We start from the raw sequence: 20777 nt of genomic DNA, 5'->3' as shown, positions 1-20777 counted from the left end.
GGAAATCGGTAGTAAACTGATTTTTAAAAACAAATTGACTTACATTGAATCTGGAACAAGTACTGTGGGGGTAAGACACGTCTAGGGGTGTGGGAAGGGGATGACATGTAAAAATAATCTAAAACGACCGATATTAATATCGATGCTATAGTTTTCGGAGTTGCTGAGATGATAGTGCCACTCTGGATGCTCTCTAAATAAGTCCAAGTCGAACCCTCATCGGCATTGAGGGGGGAAGAAAAAAGGTGAAAATGAAATGTTCAGAATGTTGAGAATAATGTCGAATCCATAGCGTTCTGAGTCGCTAAGCTGATTGGTGATAGTCTAGATGTATAAGCCCAAGCCCAAGCCCAAGTATAGTCAAGAACGTGCATGTCAACTGACCCTGAAATTGACTTTGTCAACGCTCGTATTCTGCTATTCTTTATTTTCTGACAAGGCGTCGCACATGTCCCGCATATCGTGATTTGTTCTACTTAGTTCTTTATTTTTCAAATATTGTGCATAACATTATTCTTCCCGTGCAAAGCCGGGCACTTCTGCTAGTGCTTAATATAATTATCGTAAGTATTTTACTATTACTGAAGGCCATTTCGCTTCAGAAGTTAAAAATTCCATGCCCTACAGTTTTCTACCAACCTTTTCGTCTTGTACATGTATATCTATATTCCTTGTTAACGTCATCCATCCTTGCAATTTTTTTTCTTTCTTTCTTCAGCATACCATCTAACGGATCCCTCAGAACACAACTCTTAATGTCTTCATCAGATCATCTTTCTGTTTTTCATAAGTCTTTTTACTCCTTGTTCAGAGACATCAATCTACAGTTCTGTTTTCGTTAAAAAAAAAAAAAAAAATCTTCGCTAATCTTCCGATTATTTTTTGTTCGCATTTCATAACTTCACTAATAATACTACGTAATGTGCCAAAGATGATTCTCTTGCTCTATAATGTGTAAGGTTTGATTTACATAATGAAGTCCATGTTTCAAAGTTTCAAGATTATGAAAGAGTATAACGTTTCTAAGTGGCCTAAGTGTGTGGACGTTGCCCCAGGTTAAATCCTCATTGAGAGTGCGAAGTAATTATGGAGTTCTTAAAATGCTCTTGTGTTTCTTAAGACAAATATCGAATGAGTAATTGAAATTTAAAGTTAAATCAATATTTTTTTGCAGGTAAATTATGTAGTGCAAGAGGCAATTGTAGTTATTAAAGATATTTTCCGCAAGTATCCAAATAAATATGAGAGCATCATATCGACTTTATGTGAAAACCTCGACACATTGGATGAGCCAGAAGCAAGGCAAGTATAATGTATATTTCGAATAATTTTTCAATGAGTATGGAAGTTGAAATGACGTGAGTAATATTTTACTATTAGTAGTGTATCGGAAGCGTAATTTTCAATGTAATTCCCGTAACTTTTGTTTTACCTTCAATGAATTTTGAAAGTTAATTTTGGTTCATTTTTTGTCATCCGATTTTAAAACAGAAAAATATACAATAGTTAGAATTTATATTTACCCAAATCCAAGCGATTGTGAAACGTTTCAACATATAGTGTACAAGCATTTTGAAAGAATAGGGAGGCTGTTAATAGCTAATGCAATTTTTATTCACATAACGTTGTACAATCTGCGACAAAAGAAAATAGCATAGTAAATAAATTGTTCATGAAGACAGTACTTTCTTTTGTCGATGACTGCATATTATTTATTAAAGGCCCTTAAGGGGATCTTATAGCTCTTCGCTTAGGTTTCTAACTCTCCATTTGATAACACGTAAATTTTATATGGTAACAAAGTATTGCAGGTAATGGCTTGAAATTTTAAATAGAAATACACAAGACACATATAAATCCAACCACGGTCTCCAATTTACGTTACATGTGTAGATTAATTGCAATATATTCTTCAGTAAGTTTGGCAACAGAGAATAAAAAGTATGCTGTATACAGTATATGGATAGATCTTTTTCCAGGAATTGAGAGCCCTCTGAACCTCTAGCCCTACTAGTCTTCGCGACACGTGGTAGTGATTTATGAGCGCTCCTGGCTAAAAACCAATGTTGTCTCTGTTACTTTCCTTCTAATTTTCTTTCTTTATTTCTTTTTCAAAAACTTGTTTTGGGCAGCTTTGCCCTTTTGTCGGCTGTCTCTATAGAAATAGCAGTCATACTCCCTGAAATTGTTGATTCTCGGTTGGAACGATCACTTCCTCTCCGTGAACCTCAGTGTTAGAATCGAGAAACAAAAATAAACTCGAAGACAGTAAATGTAAAAAAGACAACAGCAGCAGTAGTTTGTATTAAAAAATTGGAACGAATAAAAATATTGCACCTAAATAACGTATTTGTGTTAAATGTACTTTATCATGATAAGAAGCTCTATATTCTTCTCGTATAAGATGCTATAAATGCTCTATTTTGTAGTAAAACTAAAAGTAATGTCTTTGAAAGATGGTATTAGACTTGGCAAAAATTTGTTTTGTGGAGTCAATTTAATATTTCATACATACAATATTTTTATTCAATTTTCAGAAAGTAGTGTATTGGTAATATACAAAGTGTACAGTACATATTTTATTGATAATTGTTTTTTGGATGAGTTAACTTCAGGCATATAATCATTCTATTCTTTTCTATAATGTAATTAATATAAATGTGTACACAGAGTATAAATGTTGTTTGACAATAGTAAGGTATTTCGTTGAAAAAAAGGCTTTTTGTAGGATCATTTTAATTTCAGATGCATATAGCAATTCTACTCGTTTTCATAAAGTAATTAATATAAATGTATCAACAGTATAAATGTCATTAGTGTTAGAAATGTAGTGAAATATTTCGTTGATAATTGTTGTTTGTGGAATCATTTGAATTTTAAGCTTATAGTCATTCAAAGGGGTTCCATAGTCTAGTTGTTAGAGTGTTCGACTCCTGATCGTCTGGTTCTAGGTTCGATTCCCTGCTAGAATACTCAAATTATTGGGTCTGCCCATCGTCGTGAGGCAAGCTGGGTAGCCATGTGATTAAAAGACATGACAGTCTATATAATTAATATAAATATATATATACACAGTACAAATGTTGTTTGATAGTAGTGAGGTATTTCGTTGATAATTTCTTTTTGTAAGACGTATACTATTTTTATAATGGTAGAATGTGTGTGTACTATTTATAGGATGTAGACATACACATTTTTTTGTATGGACTTTTATAATGTATAATGTATTTGTATAATTAAGAGCGAAAGTTTAAAACCTTAGAATGGGTGAATCTTGCCATAAAAGCGAGATGTATCCGTAGAAAAATTAATAATAATAATAATAATAATAATAATAATAATAATAATAATAATAAGGGAAAGGAATGAAGACGTACTAAAGGAAGCTAGTGAAGGACGACAGAACATGAAGATAATAGGAAAAAGAATAAACAGCATGCTTGGCTATCTTATTCGACACTCCGATTGGATTATCGTGTTGATAGAGGGAAAGGCAGAAGAAACACCAGGAAGTGGAAGACAAAGGATAGAAAAATCTACGTCCCACGGTTATGCCTGGTAGGTTAAAGGAGCTGGTGATGTTGAGAAATGAAGGAAATGGTGGAATGCAGAAAGTGGAAGGAAACGGAAGAACCTCGGGAAAACCCCCACATACGGTGTTTGTCCTCCACAAAGTTCACTTGGTGCGAGCTGAGATAGAACCAAGAACGCCGTGCATCAGAGGTGAACGCTCTACCACTCAGCCACCGCGGTCCGATCAAGGATAGAATATCAAGATGCAGTTACGAAGAAGAGACCGTATCAAATTATAAAACAGCTCTCTCAATGGAGAGAAAAGTTTTAAAATTTCCTTCTTGCCCACCAACCTGTGATTGAAGAATTAGAATTATTATTATTATTATTATTATTTATTATTATTACCGAGAATGTCATTCTGGATTTCCTCCTATAAAAATATACACACTATTTCCAACTATGGTTATCTTACTTTTTACAAATTGGTCTAATTCAATTTTGGTATAAATAGTTTATAGTTTTCAAGCTACGGCTCATTCGTCACTGTTTAACATTAAATTGAAGATGCCTCGATATATTTGTATAAGTTCATCATTTCTAAAATAAACATTACGTAAAAGGTCTATTCAAATGAATATCAAGTTTTTCTGACATTTGTATATTACGCATATTTTTCTTAATTTGCATTACTCACATTACCTCCGAGACAAGGGCGCCGATTTCTCTGTAAATTGGGGGGGGGGGGGCATTCAGATGAAGAAAGCATATATGAGGATTTTAAAACAAATTGCATTCAAATTATGCCAAATATTGTAATTTTACAAATACAGTAACGGGCCCACATGAACTTCGGGGGCCGGGCCCCCTTGCCCCCCCCCCTCCGGGATCGGCGCCCTTGCCCAGAGAACGAACAAATGTTAGAGTTCTGATTTGAACTTCGAGGAACAAATTTACCATTATTGACGATGCGGAAGGGAGGAGATTTTCTGGACTAGGAAGGAATGTGTGCGGGTGCAAAGTAGAATTCTGCACGGGCCGGAATTTTTAGCCCGGGCCCGGCCCGGCCCGTGAATTTGCAATATGAGACCCGACCCGAGTCCGAAATATGTCTTAGCATTTAGGCCCGAGCCCGGACTGAGCTCCGTGATAATCAAATTAGCCCAAATTACAGAAACTTAATAATTAATGTAAAATTGTATTTTTATTTGCAGCAATTCGAGGTTTAATTTTGCAGTTGTGTTTTAAAAGTTTTCCAGAAAAAACTGCAATTTGTATCGTTTTACAGTATATTTTCAAAGTTAGGCCCGAAAAATCCCGACAAATATAGTTGTATATTTAAAAATTAACAGCCCGAGCTCTGTCTGGGCCCGAAGTGATAGATGCTTTGTAGGCAGCCCGTGTAGACCTCTAGTGCAGAGGCGTCTCAAGTGGTGGGCGACTGCGCAGGGCCTTGCATCTTTAGGAATCTCGCAAAGACCGAACCTGAAATGATTTGGCACTTACTTTTGTCAATGCTACAATAGAAACAAATATGAATTCGGACTTACTTACAGAAAAAATACATAAGGCTTCAAACTAACTTATATTAGATCGCTAGCACAGGCGACAGGCGCGAGTTTATTTTAAGATTGCAATAATGAATGTGTAAAAGTCTTTATCGTTGAGATGAATTGTTTTCGATAAATTTTATTATAATTGACAATTTTTAAAAAAGGAGGCAGGAAGAATTAAACCTTGCTGTGCATATGGTATGGTCAAAATCAATACTGGATAGTGAAAGTGTAAGTGTAAAGGCTAATATGGAACAGAGAAACAAAAGAGAACTTATTCAGAAGGGAATTGGGAGGGGAAGAAGGGAGTACAATGCTGTGACACTTAAAATACGTCTTGATCTGTATACGTTCTTCAACAAACTTTTCTTATTAGATTACGCAATTTCTAGTTTCTTACTCCGATTATTCAAAGTATTCAAATGTTATCGGAGGGAGTGACCGCCCCTTCCTTTAATCCCACGGTAATCCGTCCGTGGTGTCATTCTGATTTTAGTTTTTGCTTTTCGCTACTAGTTCAAAATGCTTACCGAAACAAGTTTTCTTCTTGTAACTGTAGGAGTGGAAGAAAGAAACAAACCGTGAAAGGAAAAAAAAAAAAAAAAAAAAAAAAGAAGAGGTTTTGGGCTCTTCTATTCCAGACTAATCTAACCACTGAGAAGTGAGAATCACAGCGTCCTTTTAAATGCAGCTAACAAGCAAACAGATGGTCAGCCCTCTCCCCTAACAAGCCCTCGCTCCTCTGCAGCATACTTTTTATTCTCTGTTGTCAAACTTACTGAAGAATATATTGCAATTAATCTAACGCATGTAACGTAAATTGGAGACCGTGGTTGGATTTATATGGGTCTTGTGTATTTCTATTAAAAATTTCAAGCCATTACCTGCATTCCTTTGTTAGAAATTACCATATTAAAATTTACGTGTTATCAAATGGAGAGTTAGAAACCTAAGCGAAGAGGTATAAGATCCCCTTAACATTAAGAAAACATAAACACGATTGAGAAGTTGATGGATTAAACCATTTCTTCATGAATTTTTCGCCCTAGATAGTCCTCATATATTAAACAAGTCGTTACTTGTATATATATATATATGGGCCATTCCACGGAAAGTGAAACCAATATCACCAAATTAATTTTTATTTCAGAAATTTGGTGTTTGTTTATTTTATTAGTACTTGCATTAGAGTTTCAATACAAGCTTGATTATTGACGAGCAATATTTTTTGAGGTGTAATCCTGCCTTTTGAAGCAAGATGGCGTCCGCATATTCGACTTGGTGAAAATTTTGCCTAAAGGAAATTTGATTTAGCAAGATGAGGTTTGACTGCGTTTGTGTGAAAATTTGTTCTATGTTCACTTCGTAATATAATTTATGAGCAAGCACATACTGTATTTCTTATCTTGAAAAGACATACAATTAAGTCATGCTTCCATTTAAAATATCAATTTGTGATTTGTCCCGTTCCGTCACAAATTATTAAAATTTCAAACAGTTTTGAAAGTATTTATATTTGGAACACAATATAACAGATGGTAAGCAACCACGAATTGACAAGATTCATTAGGTGTTTCACTTTTGGTGCAGGTCTTTAAAACAGCCACAGTCATAAACTGAAATCTGTCCCGTTCCGTCACGGAAGCAACGGATAAAGCATCACGAACGAAAGCTATAGAAAAATGGTTAACACTTCGCATTTCAGATTAGTATTCTCATGAGAAACACAGTAGCAGAGAATAAGGGCACTGCAGCCTGCACTTATGAAGAAGTGTGGCGTATCGTTGATACCGAAAAAGCGTCAACACCGTGATGATCCAACTATGAAAACGATGGAAAACGAAATAATAGACTCTTCAAACGAGATTATATTTCGCGAAAGTCACGTGGAAGGAAGGGTGTATTAACCGTAAGAAATAGTAATGAAAAGGTTAAGTTTCAAAAAAGGTACAGTTCATGTATATGGTTATAGCAGAAGATTACGAGATTTTCGAAAAGGAACACCCTAACATCAAAATAGGAAAGTCGAATTTTCTTTCACTTCGCTCCAAATTTGTTTTTCCCCTGAGCAAGATGCCTCATCACAGTTGCCTATGTCATTACCACGAAAACGTTAACTTACTTCTGGGTATACTTTCTCGCTATTCTAAAGACTTTCCCACTAAATCGTCTGAATTAATAGTAAATGTTGTCTGTAGTGACGAGAACGAACGTTGTATGGCTGGCAAATGTAATAGTGTGGAGTTCATACTTTTCAGTGCAAATACAAAAATCTTGTTGATGACATATCGGAAATAACTCTGTTTGCGTGGGAAGTAACAGAAAGAAGAATGGCTAAAGTCATGAAAGAGGGAAGCCTAAGTGAAGCTTTCGGGAATCGAGAGGCAAAATACCTCTCTTTTTGAACCACTGTTCCCTAGTAAAGACGCAGAACAGATACTTCTTGGAGAGAAAAAAAAAAAAAAGTACAGTTAATGGGAACAGATTGTTCTACAAATTGATTTCGCAGAAAATTTTACATCAGCGTTTGACATCAAGACGGGCTTCATACTGGGGAACCCAACAGGTTACCATATTTACTGCTGTACCATGGATATCTTCGGAACTTATTCAAAGTTACGCCATTGTAAGTGACGAACTGACCCATGATAAGTATGCTGTTAGTGCTTTCCTTTAGGATTAATTAAAGAACGATGTTCATCAGAAAAGAGCATTAATATTTTCTCTGATGAAGCAGTCAGCCAGTTTTCAACAGCAGATCACTTTGAATAATATGACGCTTCTTTAGAAGTACTTTCAAGTTACTCTGACATGGATTTTCTTGGCTACTAGTCATGCAAAGGGAAGTGCAAATGGAGTAGGTGGTGGAAAACGTCTGTGTGGCACGCAGTTTTAGGTAGCAGATTTAATGTCCATGATGCAAAGACCTTTTATGCATGTGCATGTGCAGTGTCAAAATCAACGACAGTTCTGTTTTTGTCCGAGAGAAAAAGTGCTTAAGGAGAAAGAAGAATTTGGCATCTGCTTGCAGGACATCCAGGCAATTCCAGACACACAGTCAGTTCACTATGTTTAAGCTGTGTCACCATATGCAGTGTGTTTTAAAACAAAGTCGCTTTCTGAAGTTAAATATAACTTGCAGTTCAAGGTTTCTGAAACCCACTTCGATGATGATGAATCAATTGATCGTGCAGAACCACGGCTTGAAGTAGGGATATTGGTGGTTGTTCAAGTCGCTGGTAAGAAGTTTGTTAAACAGTTCATCGGACAAATTGTTTCAGCGGATGCAGCAGGAAGCAAGGTGTGATTCATGAGAAAAACTACCGGTACTGGAGACTCGAAGTTCGTTTTAAAAGGGAACGATTCTTTTTGAATATCGAACACCGATATTTTAAAATACATTCCGATCCTTGACATCGACGGTCATGAAAGATACTTTTTTTCCGGAAGTAGATGTAACATCCATAGAATTAATTCTTCAATTGTGCACATGAGTATTCGGCTTTGTATTAGTTGTTAGTCTTTCAGTTTATATTGGTATATTATAGTTCCATCGTAATATATTATATACTACATATTTTATATCATACATTGTATTGGTATATTATACCTTCATTTGATATTAGTATTTTAGTTAAAAAAAAAAAAAAAAAAACGTTTGAAACATATTAATTGTTTCGTATTTTATTAAGTTCCCACAGGTGTCCCTTTCCGTCATATTCTATGTCCCTTGCGTCACGAATATAACTCACGTTGTTACTCGAACTAATCAATTGTCAGCGCTGAAACCGCACTATTTTGAAGGAAGTAATCTGTACTGTAATCGATAAGATTATGGGGAAGAATGATTCGGTTACTTCACAGAAATATCAACTCAAGTCTCCTTATCTGAAACTGCTTTAATGTTCCGAGTCCCGTTTCGTCACAAGCACTTAAATTTATCTATAGGCATTATGGTGCGTCTCATTACATATATTATGGCATTAAAATACAAAATACACCTTCTTTTATTTCAAAAGCAATCAGGGATTTGCGTTACTCATTGTTGATAGTACCAAGCAAACGACATCGTGAAAATGTGTCCAAATGTCCCGTTCCGTCACATGGAATGGCCCATATCTAGCATGAGGCATTTAAAAGTACCACTTGAAATACCGAAGGAACGAGAAACGCCAGCAATATATGGTTTGCAGTAAACAGCAATATCAAATGAGGCGTGTCAAACGGAGGTGTGGTGTGGTAGGAAAAATATCGGCAAAGGGGCACCACGAACAAAGTGAATTTTTTGTAATGGAACGATAGACAAAAACATGAATAACATGAAAGGGTACAAGCATAGAAATATAACACCGTTTATCTCATGTTTCTAATGCATGTAGTAACGGAAATATGACAATGGGAATGGTTGTAAACAAAAAGACAGTGACCCACTTGACCGCCAGTACTTCGGTATGTGTGCTGTCTGAGGTGCCTGACAAAGCAGTCCGTGAGCAAATTACGATTAGCGATTCACGAGATCGTACTAGTTCATAGTAGGCAGTCGTAATGGTAAGAGTGAAGACGGTAGTGTTTACAAACGCAGAAAAAGCCGACATGATCCTGATCTATGGAGTCTAGAAAGAATGCCTCAGATGCTTGCGGTGTGTATACAGAGAGATATCAGGACAGACGGCAGCTGTCGCAACATCTTTTTGGCAATCTCTCTGTAAAATAAAGGGACACCGGAAGTGTAACACTGGACAAGTGTGTGGAACAAGCCTGTTATAGGTGAGGTGAGTGCAACATATATTCTAGCCGCTGTTGCTGTGAATCCACACATTAACTCCCGTGCTATTGCGGGGATGGTGATATGACTGAACGAAGTGTATTACGCATTCTGCATACACATACGTTTTACTCATATACCGGTATCTCTATTCATTGGGTACTTTATCGGAATGATTTTGTGAGCCGTGTTTGGTTTTGCACATGGATGTTACGATACGACACTCCAGATTTGTCGCGTATTCTATTAACCGACGAGGCAGCCTTTACCAATCATGAAAACCTAAGAAACATGCACTTTCGTCTGTAAAAAATCCACATTGGCTTCGCTAAGTGAAACGCCAGCACCCATAGTGTGTTAACGCCTGGCGTGGAATAGAGGGTGAACATCTTCGACCTTTTTTCGTACATGGGACACTGAATGCTAACCGATATACACTTCCTAGAAAATGAACTGCCAGCACTATTAGAGGACATAACTCTTCAGACAAGGAGAAACATGTATCAGTATAACGGATATCCAGCTCACAGTGCACGACGCACTACAGAATATTTGAATATGTTTCCCAATTAGTTGATAGGACGCGGGAGGACCTGTCAAATGGCCGGTTCGTCCTCCAGATTTGATTCCGTTAGACTTTTTTTTTTCTCTCTGGGGGAAACTGAAGGACAGTATCTACCGGGATGTGCCAACAACACCAGACGATATGCAGCAACGCATTACTGCAGCCTGTAGAGCCAGTCCAAATGTGATATGTGCCCCTCGATGCCTGTACCGGAGCGGACGGCCACCATCTTGAACATATACTTTGACAGACTAAGCTTACGCTCATTGCATATGTCAGTCCCTATGTTTCGATATACTGCCATGCTCATTTTATTACGTATTGTATACTATCAAATAAATAGAGCTAACGATGTCTCATGTTTTCTTCTTTTCTCTGGTACATCATACGTTGGTGTTTGTTCGTCTCTTCCCATGACTTCTGACAGCTCATATGTACTGTAGTACTGGTGGTAAGTGGGTCACTTGTCTTTCTGTTTACAATGATTCCCATGATCATATCTCCGGTACTATGTGCAGTAGAAGCGTAAGACAAATGGCGTTGTATTTCTCCACTTGTACCTTCCATGTTATTTTTATTTTTCTCTGTCATTCCATTACAAAACATTCACTTAAATCCTGATGCCCCATTTGTCAATATTATTCCTACCATACCATACTTCCATTTGATGAGTCCTATTTGATATTGCTGTTTATCGCAAACCGTATATCGTTAGCGTTTCTCGTTTCTTCGATATTTCAGTTGGTACTTTTTTAGATGCCTTTCGTTGTGTATATATACCGTACGTTGGAAATACTGCACAATTGCCAACTCCATGTATTAAAATTACCGCACACTCCTCATTCTTCTATAACAGACGAAACTCCAGAAATATCGGCCTTGTAACTGTAGTTTCCTATCCTCCTCCGTGTGTGTGTATATAATGTCATAGCAAAATATTTTAGTAACATCTGTTATCATGCCAATCACTTCGTTTATTCCGAATCAAAAATAACTTTCGAATGTAAATTGTAATTTTTATTGTACTTCACACAATTAGTGTACCACAGAGAAACTAAAGCTTTCTATTTTTTTTTTTTTTTTTTTTTTTCTGAATTTTTCACAGAGCTTCTATGATCTGGATCATTGGGGAATATGCTGAAAGAATTGATAATGCCGATGAATTATTAGAGAGCTTTCTGGAAGGTTTCCATGATGAGAACACTCAGGTTCAGCTTCAGTTATTGACAGCCATTGTAAAACTATTTCTGAAAAGACCAACCGATACACAAGAACTTGTACAACAGGTAAGTGAAATAGTTTGTAGCAAATACTACATAACTAATGATGCCGTTCACAGTAGAAGATAGCAACTTAAAAAAAAATGTAATTATTGAAAAAATTAGCACTCTACCTGTGACCGACTTCAATCAGAATCAATAGGAGTAATTTATAAGGAAGTAAAGAAACGCATGTCGTGTTTCATAAAAGTTTTTTTTTTTTTTTTAATTTAATACAAAAGTTACCTGAATTATTTTGTTAAAGTTGGAATGAATTCACTATTTGCCCCTGACTAATTTCAAAATAAAGCAATGGATACTGAGAATTCTTGAAGAAAGAACGCGGCATACTTCATTAAAGCAGTAATTTTAGGTAAATCTTACCTCAAAAGTATATATTTTGGACTTAGTTACTTCTGCTACAATTATAACAATATTAATAATTTGATTAGCTTGAAATCAGGATACATAGATTATAATGTCATCTGTGTGCATTGCAGCATTTGACTTTGGAATGTTGGTTTTATCATTTACATATAAGGGTAATTATAAATGATTCATCGTCCAAAACTATTTGGTCTAGGAATTAATTCGTGCGGTTGGTACGCACACATTGAAGCTGTAGTACAAACACAAAATACATAAATATCTTAAGAAAAATATTGTCCATCGCTAGCCACCACTTTCGCCCATCTGTCAGGCAATGTACGGATTCCGTGGCGAAAGAAGTCCTCATCCTTGGAAGCGATCCAGTCAGAGACCCATGTTTCGATATCTTCTGAAGAAGTAAACCGCTGTCCAATCAAATCGTTGTTCATGCAATCGAACAAGTAGTAGTCCGAAGGAGCAACGTCTGGTGAATACGGCGGGTGGGGTAAAACTTCCCATCCGACATTTTCTAAATAGGTTTTGACCGGTTTTGCGACATGTGGGCGAGCGTTATCATGTTGAACAATAAGTTTATCATGTCTGTTCTCCCATTCTGGTCGTGTTCTGGCCAGAGCTTGCTTCAAACGCATTAATTGTCGTCGATAACGTTCTCCATTCATAGTTTCACCCGGTTGCAGCAGCTCATAGTACACCACACCTTTCATATCCCACCATATGCACAGCATAACCTTTGCACAGTGAATATCTCGTTTTGGTTGTGATGGACCTGGTTCACCTGGTTTCACCCAGGCCTTTTTTCGTTTAGGGTTCTCGTAATGGATCCACTTCTCATCACCCGTAATAATTCGATGCAGAAACCCCTTTCTGCTCTGTCGTTGAAGCAGCAATTCGCAAATGGTTTTTCGTCTTTCAACGTCTCTGTCTTTCAATTCATGTGGAACCCAATGTGACATCTTTTGAATCATTCCCATGGCTTTCAAGCGTTTGGAGACTGTTGTTTGATCAACGCCTAATGCTGCTGCAAGTTGTTCCTGCGTTTGACACGAATCCTGCTCGAGCAATGCTGTCAATTCTTCGTCTTGAATTTTTTTGGCTGTCCAGCTCGCTCTTGGTCTGCCAAGCCGAAATCACCACTTCTAAACCGTGCAAACCACTTCTGACACGTTCGCTCAGCTAGAGCATGGTCACCATACACTTCCACCAAAATACGATGACTTTCAGTCGCACTTTTCTGCATGTTAAAGTAATGCAGCAGGACACCCCGCAAAAACACTTTATCAGGCACAAATTGCGCCATGTTCACTTAACTACAAACTGGTGTTGTTGACGCTTTAATCCACTGCCCTATACTATGAACGATACGCGATGACAGGGGTTTGCAACACATGTGTGGATACACGGAACTGTGGGACGCTCCGTTCGTTGCGCCATCTCTTGTCCACCCGCACGAATTAATTCCTAGACCAAATATTAATACAATGCGTATGTAATAATGATGAAACGAAAGAACACGTTTGAAAGTTTAATTCCTCATATGCATAATCTTGGTTGGTGGCGACAGTTGGCAGCACATGCCTAGTTTACAAAATTGTGTCTATGCAGCAGAAAGTATTGTGTGTTTTGAAATATGAGGAAATATTTTTCTGTTGTTACCGTACAGCATGCGGTTGTGGTTGTTTCCACAAACTTAATCTCTCTACCTGAGAGTGTATGAATTTCTTCCCTTGGGGCATGTAAAAGACAGTTTATGTGCCTTTACTACCAATAACTTTGGGTGAGCTCCAGAATCGCATTACAGTTCCTTTTACTACCATTAGTAGGGATATGCTGGAACGCATGTGAATGAACTATACTACTACATCGTGTCATGCGACGAAAGGAAGCCACATCTAACATTTGTAACAGGATGTAAATGTATGAATCTTGGACAGGTCCTGTACATTTTCATGAATCATTCGTTATTGTGTGTGTTGCATTTTTAATTTGTAATCACCCTGTATAATGAAGAGTAGTGGCCTAATATTTAGTCTAATAATACGATTCAAGTAAATCTTTTGTGTGAAATTTTTATTCTAGTGTGATGCAAATTAATGACTGATGAATGCGATTATACAGTGTAATCCAGTGTATTAGTTTGTATCATCTTATGTATTGCTCCTGGGAACTAACACTTATCAAAAGCCTTCTCCACATTTCATAGCAAGGCTCTGGTAATTATACGATAAACATTTAAAAAATAAATAAATAAAAAAAAAGCCAATGAAATTATATTGAATGAAACATTACAATGCAAATTGACAGATACCACACTAGTTTTCAACATGATTACCAAGTGCCTGTAAGCAACGATCCAAACGTTCAATCAGTTGTTCAATTCCTTGTCGATAAAAGTCCTCTTGTTGATCACAGACCCAGTCTTCTGACAATGCGCCACCCATGTTGTGCAATGTGCCCCGGTTCAGGGGACATGTAACTTATTTTTGATCCTCCTCGTATTTAGTCATTGATGAATTCGGTTACTCTAACTGGTGTATTGTCAAATGTTGAATTCTGAATCCGAAATGTTCGCAAATATTATATTATGTGTAGGGAGGAGGCTTTTTAGTCTCTTGAAGACAACACATTCAACGACTTTGGCCATTGTGTTGAGGAGACTTATAGGGTTGTGCTTCTGTGGGAGTTTTGCATCTTCGTTAGATTTAGTGATTGAAATTATTTCTAGTAAATTTCCACGCTTTTGGCTAAAATTATGCCTTATATCAGCAAATGGTCCTAGGGCTTCTAGTGGTCTTAATTTTCTAATAATTTCATTTAATTCAGGTACGTTGGTTCGCTTCTTATTATCTTTGAAAAAGTGCTTTGCTTTTTAAAAAAGTGTTACACATTGTTCTTGGCTGGGCTTGTCATACCCGACGCCTGCGTGATTTGACCTGAAATATTTTCTCAGGAAATCAGCCTAGTGCCATATTTTTTTGGAGGGGGGGGGGGGAGAATTTAAAGAGTCATTTATGTGCAGCATAATGTTTTGCATTGTAAGGATTTTTAATGTATCTCCAGATACTTTTAGTGACAGTTCAGAAATTTTGTAGGTATATAAGATTTTTGTCTAGACAATTAATGCTTAATTCAGGTGTGTAAGCGGTTCATAGCTTCCTTATAGAGGGGATCACGGATTTTTTTTAAAGTAATCTGCGACGTGTCTTAAGTGCTTCATGAATCTATTTTTAATTAATTTGGTTAGAGAGTCTACTGTTGGATCTGTATCGTCGTTTGAGTTTCTATCAATTTTCTTGTTAACACCTGAAATTTCCTAACTCATCATTTCTTTGAAAATCAAAAGAGCGAAAAAGTGTGGTACTGAGTAGGAAATGAAAACTGGTCTCTGGCTTGTTGTGCCGGTGCGCAAATCACTGCGTTGCCCGTTCTCTTTCTAAACAGCCACACACCCTTCACTTGTGAGGTCCGTGCTCGTACTGTCAGATCACAGTGGACTCTACTTCAACTCCTACACTGTATATATGCTTGGACAATTCAGTGTCTATATGAATGAACAGTTAAGCACACCGGACGCAAAATTTATCACTCCATCTGAAACTAACATTGGATAGCATTTCACTGGTCACACGTGAATGAATGACCTAGTACCGCTGACGCATAATCATTGTAGTTAACTGGAGTAAATGTGTCAGTTGTATGGAAACAGCTTGTTAAGATGTGTTGAGACGAAGATGTGACAGAATGGCAAAAAGGTTCTATTGGGTTTAGGAGTACTCATGTGCAAATAATAAGTAAAGTTGCCCGATTTGTTGGTGATTGTTCAACGTGTCTGTAAGAAATTATGTAATACGTGTGTCACCACAAAACGGCATCAAAATTGCGGTTTAAAAAGATGACCGCCGACGAGTGTAACACCTGGTCGAATAAAATATATTTTCGGACCCGTCAGGAGTAACTGCAGTCCATGAATGCTGGTCTATTTCAACGATTTCCGAAAGAACGAAGCGAAGGGAGTTTCATGTAATGGACATTGGGAGATTAGTATCACAAAAGAGGCCATTTCTTACTGCGCGCAGGAAGTTGAACCACTTCAGTGGGCTCAAGACATACAGACTGTAGCGGACTGATAACATGTAATGTTGTCCGACGAGTCTCGTTTTAGCATTGTAATGACACAAAGCGTCGAGTGCACCGAAAGTCCAATGAAGTCTTTCACCGGCAGATAATAGTATAGGGATGTGTTTCGTACCATGACTAGAGTCCACTCATATAGGTAAATTAGAGCATTAACCAGATTTTTATTTGAACATTTTTGGTGACCATGTGTTGCCATTTCTTGAACGTGTACATGATGAATATGCAGTGAACACTTCCATTTTTCAAAGTCAACTGCCATATTTTGTCAGTGTTTGAGAACATTCAGGTACATATAGCACCTATCATACCTACGAAGTTTCCAAATTTAGATCTAGGTTTAAATCTGTGGGACTATATTTGTAATATCGAGTGAAACGCAGAAATAGGCATCCTCGTACTTTGTTGAAACTGCAAGATGTAGAGATTAACCAGTATATGGATATCGATATAGCATATCTGCAACACGTCGTGGAGTCACTTTAGATTGAGGCGCTGTTAGCGTATGTTAGATAATTTCTATGTAGGATGAGTAACTTTTTTATTCAGTATGCTTATACCAATTGAATTTGGAAAATGGAATGACTCAGCCTATTATCCTTACGCCATCTCCCTTACAGATACAAACTCACTGAAAATTCAGAGCGAATAAGAACGGGAATTAGCTGGGCATTCAAGCGAGATTCCGATATTAGTATACCAGTGTAATAACTACTATTCTACCAAGTCCGCAGTCTGAATGGCCACATTCTCTCGCTGTTCGAATTTTCATTGATTTTGCACCTATATAGTATATGATGTAAAAACAGTCAGTTGATTCTGCCCATTCTCTCACGTAATTTCTAATTGCTGTTACGAAAGTGATAGTTTAGAAAAAGTCACCGAAATTATCTTTGCGTATCATAATGTAATCCCACACTTCCATAAATTCTAAATAAGATTATAAGAAATCAGTATTTAACATTGTATTCTGAAAGATCTATTATTATTTTCAAAGTGGTTGATCTCTAGAAATAACAAGTGTAAATATTTCGAAATGTGTTGTCTATCATGAGTATTTGTGTTTCAGGTATTGAGTCTGGCAACCCAGGATTCAGATAATCCCGATCTGAGAGACAGGGGTTTTATTTATTGGCGCCTTTTGTCTACGGACCCAGCAGCGGCAAAAGAAGTTGTTCTTGCAGAGAAACCTCTGATTTCTGAGGAAACTGATCTGTTGGAGCCTACTTTGTTGGATGAATTGATTTGTCATATTGCCAGTTTAGCTTCGGTATATCACAAACCACCAACAGCTTTTGTAGAAGGAAGGGCTGGCATCAGGAAATCGTTGCCTGCAAGGTATGTTAGTATGATTATAAAAAAAAAAAAAAAAAAAAAAATCTTGGTCAAGGAACCGTAAACTAAAAATATTACCATGTGACTTTAGAGTAGTTATTTGGGAGGAAACTTGATTTCAGAAACTGTTGACTGCAGAAAGAACTTTTGTAGGTCATTTATGATTAATATAAGGCTTGTCAGGAAAGTAAGTTACAAGCAAAAAGTAAGATATACAAGAAACGTATTGGACGTAAACGAAGCTACACTGAATACATTTGTACAGAGGCAGTTTCTTTATGGAGGGAACCATTTGTAACTTGAAGAGTTGACCTTCCTTGTATGGTATACGAAGTGGGTCAAGAAATTTCATACTATTGCGTAAATTGGATAGTTTTATTTGGATGCAGTGCTGATCAACATAGACTTATTTCATTCATTATACGAGTTCTTTTTTGAAAGCTCCAGTAAGCCACCAAAGGAGAACCCACGTGAAATGATGAAACTTAACTTAGTCAGATTTGTTCATTGGAGATTGTATATTTTCCATACCAAAATGTAGACTCTACTGTTCAATCGTTGTGGAGTACCGAGCATGAAACCGTATCGAGTGCAATCGTGGCGCCTGTCAAGGGTGACTATATGATATAATTCGATTTCTCCAGGAGGAAAAGTACAATACATCCACCATTCACCATCGAATGATGAAGGATTATGATGGGAACTTTATAAGTGATTGCTGTGTGCAGAAGTGCTACACAGAATTTTGCCAACCTACATGACCAATATACAGACCTAGTCAAGGGTGAACATCTGTAGGGGAAGATGGCTTTGAACGTATGAACCATATGGTTCGTGAAATTGGTAAAATATGATTTCTGGACTGTCTGATGTTGGAATTTCAGGAAATCAGCAGCCACCTGGAGAAATCGAATCACACCATGTAGGGCGCTTCGATTGCACTCGAGACGGTTTTCACTCTCACAACTGTACCATAAGTGAACACAATAGTCTGACTTCCAGCATGGAGAATTTACGATCTCCAATGAACACATTCGACTAATTTGGTTTCCCCATCTCACGTGATTCTTCTCTAGTGGCTTACCAGAGCTTGAAGAAAGAAAAAAAAACAAAGAAAGAAAGAAAAAAACAAAGAAAGAAAGAAAAAGGAAAGAAAACGGCCTTCGTATATATATATATACCAGTCCTGTCCTACATTTTCACTCAAAATTTTAACAATGTTCTTTGTTTATCTGTCCGTGTTTTTTCCTTAAACCATTTTGTGCCTCAAGATAATAGCAATTGAATGTATACTTTGTACATTATTATTTCTAAAGTAGAAAAGATAGAGAAGTTTTTAAAGAACCCTTTATTATTCAATAATTAATTAATTAATTAAGATTTTCCCTTGTTTAAACTGTCGTTTTCCTTCTTGACGAACCGAAGTAGAATTACTGTAAATATTGAAGAATGCACACAGAGATGAGTTTTTTTAACGTACATTGACTTGAGCTAATACCAGTGGCGTAACTACAATGGAGTGAGTGGAGTATTGCTCCAGGGCGCAAGGGCGAAGAAAAAGAAAACGGAAATCTGTTCCTTATGCAAAGAACGTTTGAAAACATTTCAAAAGGTACGCTGTGACTATCAGCAGTTAATTGGCAACATCCGATACACCCGGGGGCAGATCCAGGAATTTTTGAGGGGGGGGGGGGCGCAGGTCTGAAAAATAAACTTGAGACTTTTTCAATATTTGGTTCGCTAACTAAAAATGTGGACTGCAATGCTTCATAATACGTATTTATCTCCGCCCTTCTGGAGGCAGCATTGAGGAAAGCCATGTTGTCCAACACGAGAGAATCGAAGATTAGCATGAAGTGGAAACACATACATTATCTGTAATGAGTGGAGAACGAACTCAGAATCTTTCTTTTGAGAGAAATTTTAAAACTGTTTTTTCCACAGCCTTTAAACAAGCGCTTCTTTAGGGACTAATTTATATATTTTACTCCTCGTAGAGGGGCGCGCGAGCCCCGCGCCCCCTTTCTGGATCCCCACTGGGCGATACCCGGACAATGTTTGTCTAGTTAGCTGCCTAGTGAAAGTTTTGCATAATGAGTCATTGCAAACAGCGCGCCGTGTCCCCCCCCCCCGGGTTCCACCCCCACCCGGGAATAAAACGAAAGTTGGGCCTGTTTGAAACCTAGTTGACACTTATAAACTACCCTGTACTCCCCATTTAGATTAAGAGTTATAAGCAATGATATCATACTACCTTTAAAGTATAAAAGTAGCAGTTTAGATTAAGTACAGTAAACCATTTTTAATTTAATTTTCTATGAACATAATTCATATTAAGTATGTAGTGATAACTTAGGAAAAAGATAAGTAAAAACTTTAGGTTTCTTAATAAAAATAACTTTGTATACTGTTTATATATAACGCAGCAGCTGAAATGCGTGGGGCAGGGGGCGGGTATGAGTAAATCGATGATGGATCGATCCAGGACGCAGTAAAACTAGTTACACCACTGGTTAACACTATGACGATACGTAACACAATGACTCTTGTGTTGATTTCATTTCATTTTTATAATGACGCAAGACTCTGTAACCTTTCTTAACATTTATTACTTACTTGAATATTCTAATGATTTAAAAAAAATGTACTTGGCGGTATTTTGAAAATTAAGCGGATTTCTTTTTCAAGGCCAAGAGATATGCAGATTTGCATCAAGATTTTCTTGTTACTATTTAAAGAAAGGCTCTATGTCCACTTTTGAAAGATAAATAAGTAAACTTGAAAACACACTAATTTGTGATCACTCTAATTCAGAAAGATATTATTACCATTTTTTTCTTCCTTAAATTAACATGGCAGCATGTTTGTCAAAATTTCTAGAACTCAATGGTGGTTATTCAATTCAGATTGGAATATTCAGTTAGTACAAAGTAATGATTTCCGTACGGTCTATACAAAATCTTAGCACTGTTGTGATAGCATATCCCTGCCAATAGTAAAATGTATTGTTTTCTTTTCCAGAACTGGTTCTCAGGAGAACGTCCTGGATCAAGCCCCAACTGAAGCAGAACAACCTTCAGTAATACCCTCCCAAGATTCTCTCATTGGTGATCTTTTAAGCATGGATATTAATGCACCTTCTGTTCCTGCACAACCCACACAACCTGTATTTAACACAGGATTAGATCTACTTGGTGGTGGATTAGATAGTTTGGTAAGTACTGTAGATTTTATTTGAGATGTACTTATAACATTTTGAAGAAAGG

General features: G+C 37.1%; 1 protein-coding gene across 2 annotated transcripts in view; it reads left to right on the top strand.

The window, feature by feature from the left end:
- Positions 1–20777, top strand: part of AP-1-2beta (adaptor protein complex 1/2, beta subunit) — a 68831-nt gene that overhangs the window by 24368 nt on the left and 23686 nt on the right. For both annotated transcript variants that reach the window (XM_081766249.1, XM_081766259.1), the window contains exons 9-12: positions 1175–1302; positions 11502–11682; positions 17246–17514; positions 20533–20725. In XM_081766249.1, the coding sequence (XP_081622375.1) occupies positions 1175–1302; positions 11502–11682; positions 17246–17514; positions 20533–20725 (771 nt within the window). The remainder of the gene's footprint in view (positions 1–1174; positions 1303–11501; positions 11683–17245; positions 17515–20532; positions 20726–20777) is intronic.

Source organism: Thermobia domestica, chromosome 1 (assembly GCF_964235325.1).
Source record: "Thermobia domestica chromosome 1, izTheDome1.hap1.1, whole genome shotgun sequence".
Taxonomy (NCBI): Eukaryota; Metazoa; Arthropoda; class Insecta; order Zygentoma; family Lepismatidae; genus Thermobia; species Thermobia domestica.
This window is presented reverse-complemented; position numbering and strand designations above follow the sequence as displayed.